This window comes from Somniosus microcephalus, chromosome 6 (genome assembly GCF_052327205.1).
Source record: "Somniosus microcephalus isolate GS21.2 chromosome 6, FLI_Smic_1.0, whole genome shotgun sequence".
NCBI lineage: Eukaryota > Metazoa > Chordata > Chondrichthyes > Squaliformes > Somniosidae > Somniosus > Somniosus microcephalus.
Genome location: NC_140992.1, coordinates 199,633,261 through 199,644,964, shown reverse-complemented (window position 1 = coordinate 199,644,964; position 11,704 = coordinate 199,633,261). Strand labels below are relative to the sequence as shown.

Sequence of the window (11,704 nt, the reverse complement as noted above, 5' to 3'; positions counted from 1 at the left end):
CGGACTGCTGACATTCCAAGAGCTATTATAAACTACATTATAGGCACAACAAAAGGTATCCATTATAGTACACATGCTTTACTAAAATAGACGTTGGTTCAAAGGGCTCACAAAAGCCACAAATAAGGAGAGTTTCTAATGTTAAAATGTTTCAACTGCAAACATCAAACTTTAAATGTAATGTCATTTTTTATTCATTTGCTGAATGCCCCAGCATCTAAATTTACTCTGTCAATAACGATATAGTTAAATAATTTATTTGTTTATTTAGTACACTTCCCCCTGTTCTGAAATGGTATCTTTGTTCAGCTTTTGAATTCCTGAGTCTTAGAAATATGAGAGGGGTGAGATCACTGGTTTAGCAGGTGCGCAATGGCAGATGGGGTGAGCTAATGCCAACTCGATTGGCCGTCAGCTCTTACGTGATCAGCAATCTTCACATAAAAGGAGAGGTTCTTCAAACAACTCCTCAGCGGTTGCATCGTAGCTAAGGATTAGTGCAGCACCAACGATAACTTGTGATACCTCATCTGAGAGCTGAACACGGCAAGCAATCGAGGAAAATATGGCCACATTTATTCAAGTAAGTAGAAACCTAAGTAATCAGACAGTTTCAATTGCAGTGTATCATTTTTTCTTTTTAAAGCACCTAATGCTTTAGTAAGCTATATGCTCTCTTTATTGTGCCAGTAAAAAATGTGCTATAAAATTTATTTTAGTTACATGATGTTCTAGATGAGCTGCCATAGACATCTGCATCGGTGCAATTTAAAAAGTTCGCTCCAAACATGATGTTGCCAAGTTAACGAGTCTCTGGTGTCTGTTATTTTTCTTCTTTTTTCTACAAATGTTCTCCCCTTCCTTCCTCTCCTGAAGGTGTTGCCTCTTTCTTGGGTTATGGTTCCACAGCTGGCAGCTGCCCTCTGGTACCTTGACCAAATGGCCATTCATCAGGTGTGAGTTGAGACGGTGAATGTTGGTGGGCTATCGAATGTGGCAGCGGTGAGAGGGCATCACAGTCAAGCCTGAGCCTGTCTTCACCCAATGTCCACATGTGCTGCTTCTTGCAGGGGTCACTGGATACCCTGCCTCATTTACTCCTCCCTAACCCAGGTACCTTGTACCCAATAATGCATCTACCACTGCCCAGCGCCAATAAACTAATTCAACACAGTCTGTGGATTGAACATGGGATCTTCCAGACCAACTACTCACTGCCTTAATCGGTTGAGCCACTAAGGGAGCACTCTAAATTTTGTTTAATTATATTTTTAAATTACTTAAAACAACTAATCTTAGCTGAACCAGGGTTACCTTTTCTTTCTAATGTGTTGTAAAAAAAGTCAGGAAGATGTGTGAGCTAAATAAAAACTCTTAGGGCTCAATTTTAACTCAGCCGTCAGGCAGGCTTTGAGGCGTATGGGGATTAAAATCGCAAAACCTGGGGGTCAGGACCCCCCACTACGCATGCTCCTACGTAGTGGTTCCCCTGTGGCTTCAGCAGATGTGGAGGCCCCTTGCTCACTTTCCTGCTGCTCCTGTCTTGACACCTTTGGCGGGCGTCCTCTGGGGTTGCGAGCCTGTGAGGGCTCGTCAGCAGTCTGCTGCTCCTGCGGCTGTGCAGGAGTTGAGACGTCTATCTCAGTTGGGTGTGGACTCCGGTGGGGCTCTGCAGTGGCATGGAAGTGTGAGCGCTTGGAGAGGAGCCCCCACTTCCTTGAGGTCTGCCACCAACCTCCCTCTCATGGGTCAGGTCCCCCTCAGTGCCTGCAAGTGGCTTGAGAGCACCTTGCTGCACATCAGGGGGGCCATGGGGACCCGTATCTGCAATGGCAGTCCTGCTCAGAAGGGCTTCCATGAAGGTCTGGTTTCTCTGTTCAATAGATGCCCATCGCTCCTCAAGATATGTCATTCTATTCTGAACACTCACCATGTTTTCCATACCCTGGCGACTAACCTCCTCCATGGCTGTAGCCCTCCTCTCCTCTACCGTAGCCCTCCTCTCCTCTACCGTAGCCAGCCTTACCATGGAGGCAGCAATCATTTCCACGTAGGTAGCCATGCTTTCCGTGTTGATGCGTTCATGCGCCACTGACTCCACAAAGGCTCTGCTCATGTTCGCTATGGACTCCTCCATTCGCTCCACACTCGCAGTGACCCTGGAGACAAAACCTGCCAGAGACTCCTGCACCTGTGCATGGAGTTCAATCACCTCTGATCTTACGGATGGACCCAGAGGCAGAGGGTCGACATGCAGCTGAGCTGCGCTGGCAGAGTCCTGCACCCTCCGACGAGGACTCTCCACTGCTGTCCCTGTCTCCACAATCTGCTGATGCTCACTTATGAGCTGTGATACACAAGGTGACAACTTTACTCCATGTCCCGAAGGTCCCACGGAGGTGTGAGTGGCTGCGCTGGTGCTGGGTGTGCTTATTTCTGCTGATGTTGCCCCGTCAGAGGTTGCAGATTCCTCTGAGAAGTCTGGCATCTTTGGCACTTCCTGCTGCACACTGGGGACGGGGGCTCTCGATGGTCCTGTGGGGGAGTAATGGAAAGAGTTAGAGATGTGATGCCAAGGTTACATGCACATTGCATTTTGCAGATGATCATAAGTCCATATGATGTAGCTTCAGAATCATTATCAGCGACTGGGCAGCACGGTGGCATAGTGGTTAGCACTGTTGCCTCACAGCGCCAGAGACCCGGGTTCGAATCCGGCCTCGGGTGACTGTCTGTGTGGAGTTTGCACATTCTCCCCGTGTTTGCGTGGGGTTTCCTCCGGGTGCTCCGGTTTCCTCCCACAGTCCAAAGATGTGCGGGCTAGGTTGATTGGCTATGATAAATTGACCCTTAGTGTTAGGGGGATTAAATACGTGGGGTTACGGGGATCGGGTGGGATATGAGTCGGTGCAGGCTCGATGGGCCGAAATGGCCTCTATCTGCACTGTGGGGTTTCTGTGATTCTGTGATTCTGTGACTCATGCAATGCCAATGAGAGAGATGGAAAACTATTCTGTCACCAGCTTGCGGGGATGCACCTGTCTGTCCTTCCCCAACTTCCGCATCTCTGTCAGCCCCGACAATCTCCAGGACGCCTTCCTCCCAGGGGGTGAGCTGGGCTAATGAGGGTGTGCCTCCTCCTGTCCTGGCTCGCTCTCTCCTGTTGTGAGCTCTCTTTTCCTGCAATGAGGGAGACAAGTGGAGGTTGAGTGAGAATGAAGGAGTGAGTGCAGAGATTGCATAGCATAGATACTTAGAAGGAGACAAAGATGGAGTGAGGTTGCAAGACCAAGGGCCCTCCCTGTGTGTTGTCAGTTGTGTTCAAAGCATCAGAGTGAGAGGGAGTGTGAGGGCTGCATGGTGGAATAGTTATGTGAATGTGAGCATAGAGAGGGAATGGGTAAGGGTGCATGGATGTGAGTGTCTAGTGGGATGTGGAGGAAGAGATTGCTACAGCTGAGTGCTGGTGAGGAAAGGCAATGGGGATCAGACTGAGGGTGATGGAAACTTCATACAGTACTTACTTTTCCAGTGCGAAGAAGGTCATGGAATCTTTTCCTGCACTGCAACCACGTTCTTCGTGTGAGCCCCAAGGAGTTGACTTGACCAGCCACCTGTAGCCACACAGCCTTGGTCTGACTGGGAGGCCTCTTCCTCCCTGAAGAAGGGAACAGGACCTCCCTGTGGGCTCTAGCACCATCCAGCAATGCCTGGAGTGAAGCCTCATCAAATTTGGGGGCAGCTCTTGCCCTCCCGCTGGCCGTTGCTCCTGCAGGCTCCTGTGCCATCTTAATGGTGAAGTTTGGAAGCCTGCAGAAGAAGCAAGGCTTGCTGTGGACCTTAAAAGCAGCAGCAATGATGATATCATATTCTGCGACTTTCTGACTGGAAATACTCAATTGCCAAGGCTTCCCACATGTTGGAAATCAATTGGCCAATTGAGTTAAAATTGCATCAATCTCACAGACCCATTTAGATTCGTGTGGGAATCACTAAATTCGGGGAACTCGCCAATTCCCCGCACCTGAGTTAAAATCGACCCCTTAGTAACTTCCAAGAAGTTGATGCTATTTTAACTCATTTGAAAACCTACAAAGGTGATGTTCTCCAGCTCGACATTCACCTTCCCATGAAAAAAACCAGTGCAGTTAAATACAATTAGAAACAATAAACTGTTATGATCTGGAACGCGCTGCCTGAAAGGATGGAGGAAGCAGCTTCAATAGTAACTTTCAAAAGGGAATTGGATAAATACTTGAAAAGCCAAATTTTTCAGGGCTATGGGGAAAGAGTAGGGGCGTGGGACTAACTGGACAGCTCTTTCAAAGAGCTGGTACAGGCATGATGGGCCAAATGGCCTCCTTCTGTGCTGTAAAATTTTATGATTTCTATTCTGCTCCCTGTGATTTTGTTTATTTACATGTGCACCATCTATCACTACATAAACTATTGGAAGTTAACCTGACTTATTAGAATGGGTGAGGGCAAAGGTTCCATTTTATGAGCGTAACAGTATAAACTCCTGTCATTCTTCTATTGACATAATAGAGTTTGTTTGTGTTCTTTATATCTGTAATTTAGGCTAGTGTTTTTTTAAATCATCTTCTGCCAGGCCAAGTGTCCTTTGACTCCAAGAGTTGGTCTGCCTATTCCCAGGCCAAAGCCTGTGCCAGAAATGGGAAGACTTGACAGTAGACTGGTAACTCCACCCTTCATGGGGGTATTTTGCCTCTGCTCAGCCTGTGCAGTGCATCTCAGATCAACAACTGAGTGGGAGATACAAATGGCCAACTCCACTGTTCAAATTTTACAAATCTGGATAGTGACCCGTAGCATAAAACTTTTTACACTTTTGCTCAACTGTGTAGGATATTGAAATATATATTTGCCGGGAATTAAATGACCCCCAACTTCCTTGCTAGCTTTAGAACCTCACAACTATTATCGCACCAATATTTCTTCATTTAAGTTCTGTATGTGCTGTTAATAAATGTGTTGAGTATAATATTCTTTGGTTATTGAAACATCTCTCAATAACTTTGCTGCAAGTGATGCCCCTGTTAATGTGTTTACTTTGCAGTATGCCTCATGCTACAGTAACAGCAGAGCCCTGCAGCTGCTGGGAATAGGGAGGAACAGCTGCCTCTCCATCTTCTCCTACCCTCCGTGCATCACGGGCCCCCGTCAACGGCTGGCTTACAAAGGACCAGATATAACGATGCGCCACATCAGTCAGGTGATTCGTTCCCTGCGACAGTTGAGGGCTCGGGATGGGAGAGAGACGCAGATCTCCAATGCTACTAGGTAATTGCTGTTCGACCTACTAGCAGTGAAAGCTCAGTCTATGCATAATAACTACCAGTAAAACACGAATACAGGTAGACCTTATCCATGACACTGCAGTATGTCAATGACATTGAATACCAATAGAGACGGAACATGACAAGTAGCTGAACAACAACAGCAACTTGCATTTATAAAGTGCCTATAACATAGAAAATGTCCCAAGGCACATCACAAGAGTGTTATCAGATACAATTTGACACCAAGCCACATTAGGACAGGTGACCAAAAGCTTGGTCAAATAGATAGGTTTTAACGAGCGTCTTAAAGGAGAAAAGAGTGGTGAAAGGTGGAGCGGTTTATGGATGGAATTCCAGAGCTTAGGGCCGAAACAGCTGACGGCACAGCCTCAGATGGCGGGGCCAAGGAAATTGGGGATGCATAAGAGGCCAGAATTGGAGGAAAGCAGAGTTCTCGGAGGGTTGTAGGGCTGGAGGAGGTTACATAGATAGGGAAGGGCGAGGTGATGGAGGGATTTGAACACAAGGATGAGAATTTTAAATTTGAGGCATTGGTGGACTGGGAGACAATGTATATTACAAACATACATTAAAAACCGAGAGGAGTAGAGGAGAAGACACAGCCAATGCTGCAATATTGCTAAAGTAGACCCATATAGATCTTGGGAAACCATTGACTGGAATAGTAGTGCAGTCCCAGTCCATGCCATGGTTCACTGCTGTCATGAAGTTGTGGAATCGATCTGAGGTTGGTTTGCAATCATGCCCCCCTGCTTGCAATGGAGCTGCTCCAGGATACACTTGTGTGTGGATATTACAGTCAGTGTTATTTTAATGTTGACAAAAACCCTAACCGACAGTGTTAAAATAACAATCAGAAAATCCAGCCGAAGCACTCTAGGGATTTTTGTGGCAGTAATAAAATTGGCCTTTGTTAAAAGGGGTGTGTGGGGGGAGGGATATGTTGATGTAAAAGCACTTTCCCTAAATGTTTCTCCCTCTTTAAATACAAATGGAATGGTTAGCTCCCCAATGGCTCCGCGAATTTATCCAATGAACAGGAAACTCCCAGGTTCAATCTCTGGCCTGTGTTGAGTTGGCTCTGGTGGCTGAGTGTTACAATTGGCTTCAGCACCCCAGCTGAGAGCTTAAATGTCAACCAGGATTTCCACTCTTGAGCACTGTCATGCGGATGTCTGGGGCTCAGTTCTGAAGCCCACCCCCCCGCCACCCTCCTCATCAAATAGCTTGGGGACGCTCACTGGCAAAGCTCCCAAATAAATAATGATCGATTGGGTGAGGTACCAGAATGTGCTCAGTGCCCTCGGAACCGTACCTCAGCAACACCTTCAGAAGCGATGGGGCAAAAGTCAGAAGAGAAAATAAATTATATGGGATGTAAAAGGATATTAATTAAAGTTGCTCTTGGAATGAAGCTGCTAAATAGATCTGCTGGGAGGTCGTAAAGAATATAAGTGCAGTTCTATTATTATTGAACATAACTGAGCTCATTTCAAGCCATGCTCTCAGGTATGTACACCTTCTTGCCCAGGAGAGATTGGCTTCCCTGAAAGGGTGTAGTAGTCTCACGGAGAAAGTGGGGCGCCAAATGGAACCATTCACAGGAGCACTCGGGAGATCTCCCAACCTCCCAAACAGCCAAATCCACCTGAGTTTGCCCAATGACTATTGCTCGGCTAATGAGACACAGAGGAATTATAATGTATGGTGTGGGGTATGTTCTTCACACGAGGTAACAGGCAGGATAAAATAGGGTTGGTTGAGAGCGCTGTAATACTTGCAGTAAATGCATAGTTCAACCTGGTCTCAGGGTCTTCTGTCACTGCTCCAGAGTTAGAATGGTATGAGAAGGCCTATTTAAATTTAAAAAATGAAATGTGATATAGTTAATGATCTGCTGTTCACTTGAGTTTGATGTTAAAGCCAGCGATGAATATTCACTTTCATAGTCATTATTGGGGGGTATAGACCCTGAACCAGGAGCATCCTGATGAAGATGACAGGTGCTAAAAAGGGGTCTTGCTAATGGAGGACTCCTTCACAAATCTTTCCTCCCTTATTATCACCCATGACAGTATTCTGCTTATTAAATGTGAGAAAAAATGTCAAAGAATCACCAAATTTTTTCACAATTTTTTTTCAGATCTTCCACTGGGGGTTTGCCAGCCGTCCATAGCCCTCCTGTCCGAAATAAGGACAAGCGATGTGTCTCTTGCTTCAGAAAACGTCGTAACCTTAAACAGGTTGGATGAAACGTGAGGATAGGAGTCTCTCCAGTCAGACTCCCAAGTAAGGAGGAAACACTGGGAGTTGTGCTGTGCTCTTCACGCTCGCTACCTTTACCCGGCAGCCGTATCGAGACGAGTAGTTTGCTTTCTTGGAAGAGGCAGCAAATAATCCTTAGAGCTGACCTCCGTGTGATGGACTTTCTGGTGTGTTTCTGTGTTGACGTGCCGTGAATTGTCATTTTAGGTAGCGAGATGTAAAACCCCAACCAAAACAGGCATGTGTTCCTGACTGTCACTGAAATGACATGGGGTGACTCTGTGACCTGCCCTTCGGGCATTGAAAGCAACATTTTAAATTGGAATAAAGAAGTCAAATGCCAGACTGGAGTTATACTGTGCTCTTTGTAAACTCAGGTGGTTTCACATCACAGGGCTTTAGTAAGCTTGGTCGTCTCCTTCGTCACACTGCCACTTTTGCATTCACCTAAAACCATCTTACATCAATATAAAAGTAGCAGTATAACTCCAGCCTTAATAACCGTGTAGATTTCTACCTGACAATCGTAATATCGCACCATTCAGTGCTAAGTATGAAAAGAGTCTGCCATCCATCTCAGGCCTTACAATCTCCCTGATAGAGACATACAGCAGCTCCACTCAGAAATGCTTTAATTTAACTGTAAATGGCTCGCCTGTCTCAAATTGCTTTAAGTCGCATTTTTACCCAGTGTGTTTGCTTCTTGTTAATGACATTACCGATATTTGTGAATTGTTAGGAGACTGCTGGTTGAAGGTTGCAGATAATTTAAGGGCATCATAAACTAATCTTCCACCGTTTAAATATAATTGATGTGCATTTCTAGTGCTGTAAGAGAGCATGTTTTTGAGCTGTGAAAATGATAATAAAGGGCTGTCCTCAAAGTGGCTGAAATGTTATATATTTTTGTACCTTACAGAGACATTTTCCAATTCATTAAAACATAAATCATTGTATTTAAGAGACCACGTTTTCAATGACATACAATAGGTGCTGGGGAATGTGTTGACGACTCCTCACAATCTACTCATTAAAGATTATTAGCACCAATAAATTGGCTGTTGACATGATTTCTCTCTGATGTGGTGTACCGTCAGATTAACTCCAGTTTTAGTTATCTATTAGTATTCAGAATTTTCTTGGAAAAGGAATCTTTCCCTACCAATGTATTAGAGCACACACTATAAAGAAAGAAGGGCATGCATTTATAAAGTGTCTTTCCTGACCTCAGAATGTCTCAAAGCTCTTTACAGCCAATGAAGTACTTTTTGAAGTAGTCACTGATGTCGTGTAGGAAACGCAACAGCCAATTTGACATCAGGACAAACTCCCCATCTCTTCTTCGAATAGTGTCATGGGATCTTTTCCGTCCATCTGAGAGAGCAGATGGGGCCTCAGTTTAATGTCATCCGAAAGACAGCACCTCAGACAGTGCAGTACAGATACCCTCAGTACTGCACTGCACTGGAGTGTCAGCCTGAATTATATGCTCAAGTCTCTGGAATAGGATTTGAAACCACAGTCTTCTGACTCAGGCGAGACTGCTACCACTGAGCCACAGCTGACACCAACATATAAAATGCAGGCATCTGAATCATGGCATCATTAGTTGCATCTGCTATTTATTCCCCTTTCCCTAGTGCTGTTCTGAAGACAGTGATTCATGGTGAGGTATTAATTTATGGACAGCAGCAACGAAGGTTCACCAGACTGGTTCCAGGGATGGGGGGGTTGTCCTGTGAGGACAGGTTGAGTAGACTAGGCATATATTCTCTAGAGTTTAGAAGAATGAGAGGTGATCTCATTGAAACATATACAATTCTTACAGGGCTTGACAGGGTAGATGCAGGGAGGATGTTTCCCCTGGCTGGGGAGTCTAGAACCAAGGGTCACAGTCTCAGAATAAGGGGTCGACCATTTAGGACTGAGATGAGGGGAAATTTCTTCACTTGGAGGGTTGTGAATCTTTGGAATTCTCTACCCCAGAGGGCTGTGGCAGCTCAAGTTGTTGCGTATATTCAAGACAGAGATCGATAGATTTTTGAATATTAAGGGAATCAAGGGATATGGGGATAGTTCAGGAAAGTGGAGATAAGGTAGAAGATCAGCCATGATCTTATTAAATGGCGGAGCAGGCTTGAAGGGCCAAATGGCCTACTCCTGCTCCTATTTTTTATGTTCTTTCTGACACCAGCTCTGAGCTTGGAAAGTGTGTATTGGTAGACCATCGGAGCTGAGCTTCAGCCTGCCCTCATCTACTATCACCACATGCACACTTCCAGTAGTGCTTACCAGACAGTGATCAGAAGCAGCAACCGTTCACTAGCCCAGAGCCACCAAGACTAGGTACCTCTACCGCTACCCTAGCTGAGATCGGCTAAGTTAGAATCATAGAATGATATAGCACAGAATGAGGCCATTTTACCATCGTGCCTGTGCTGGCTCTTTGGTAGAGCTATCCAATTAGTCCCACTCCCCTGCTCTTTCCCCATAGCCCTGTAAATTTTATCCCTTCAAGTATTTATCCAATTTTCTTTTGATTGTTACTGTTGAATCTGCTTCCACCACTCTTTCAAGCAATGCATTCCAGATCACGACAATTCACTGTGTAAAAAAATTTTCCTCATGTCGCCTCTGGTTCTCTCGCCAACCACCTTAAATCTGTGCCCTCTGACCGACACTTCTGCCACTGGAAACAGTTTCTCCTTATTTACTCTATCAAAACCGTTCATGATTTTGACACCTCTATCAAATCTCCTCTTATCCTTCTCGGCTCTAAGGCAAATAATCCCAGCACAAGTTACCACAACAAAGTATCAAACCTGGAACTTCCATGGTCTGTGTAACTCAGTACCACATTGTGTGTTGCACAATCTCCTCCGTGCTCTTCAATGGGATAATGACAACTTTGTTCTTTTAATTCTTCAAGTCATAGGCTTTTTCATGTCTCTCATAAGTCTAACCAACAGTTCCCACTGTCCTTGATACTTCTCCTCCTGACATTCTTGTCCTCAATGGCTCCTCTGACTTCAATTCCTCCATCTCTTCCATTACTAAAGCTGCCTCCAAGAAGCTTGCTTTCCTTTTTCACACAAACACTTCTTTTCTTCTCAACAACTATTAACTCTCAAGACTTGAATATTGCTCCTATAGCCGGTGAGGCTCTTCTAATACTTTCTCATCGTCTTAAGGCAGGATCCAAGAAAAAGTTCATCATCTGACAGGAGATTCTGCTTTCCTGTTGCCCCTTCAACCTCTTTCTTTCTGCTGCAACCTTGCTTCTCTATTTTATCAGTACTACTGTGGTCAGTGCTCCTCTCAATCATTCCCTTTCCTTCTTCTTCTGCTACAGATGCCCAATCCTATGCTCACTTCCTCCTTTCAACACTCTCACTGTGTTGAAATTTGGACTTAATGCACAGTCTCCTCCTTTAATTCCTTCTTTCCAAGGATCTCAAAAGCATGGAACTTTTTGCCTCCCTCTAGTATTTTCATGCTTTTAAAACCCAAGTGCCCTGATTTACCTCATCCTGGTTTTTTATTCTTTGAATATGGTCATGTTCCACATTATGAGACTTGGCCCATCACTTTTATTTTTGGGTAAGGGACAATCTATCCACTCAGCCATCGGTGATGTTCTTATGTAAAAGTATAAATATAAATATAAAAGAATGATCTCACCTTTCCCTCTGCACTTGTTAAACCCTGGCCTTAAGGTCAGATAGAGAACCTGCTCCTAGGCTCTAATAATACCACTTAATGCTAACTAATGGTAGTAGGTGTGTAAGAGCTGTTAAAGTTTCCATCTGTCTGAACTCTGCTTGGCCTATCCCCAATGGCTAAGCCGAATTCACCACGTGGTTATGGGTGCAGAGCCAAGTTCCAGCGATTCATGCCACAGTTTCAGTCGGGAGAGGCCTGAGCTGGGAACTGCTCCATAACTGATTATCACTGCAACCTATTAAACCGGTTTCTCTTCCTTTTTTTCCCCCTACCCCAGGTTGGAGCACTGCACTAAGACCTTCAGCACCAACTTGAATCTCACTTGCACAAAGTACTAAATCAATTCAAATGACAGTCTAATTTGGGAGTTGAAACTTAAGCAACACTGAATG

General features: G+C 45.0%; 1 protein-coding gene across 1 annotated transcript; it reads left to right on the top strand.

Annotated features, from left to right (window-relative positions):
• The first annotated feature begins 434 nt into the window (after positions 1 to 434).
• LOC147116332 (uncharacterized) lies at positions 435 to 8,476 on the top strand. The gene is made up of 3 exons (XM_085991189.1): positions 435 to 583; positions 5,081 to 5,304; positions 7,468 to 8,476. Exons 1-3 carry the CDS (start codon positions 566 to 568, stop codon positions 7,574 to 7,576), a joined length of 351 nt encoding a protein of 116 aa, XP_085847315.1. The 5' UTR covers positions 435 to 565; the 3' UTR covers positions 7,577 to 8,476.
• Positions 8,477 to 11,704: the final 3,228 nt, after the last annotated feature.

Coding starts and splice junctions, on each gene's coding strand:
- LOC147116332 (XM_085991189.1), top strand. Junction 5,305..7,467: donor CAGATCTCCAATGCTACTAG/GTAATTGCTGTT, acceptor ATTTTTTTTCAG/ATCTTCCACTGGGGGTTTGC.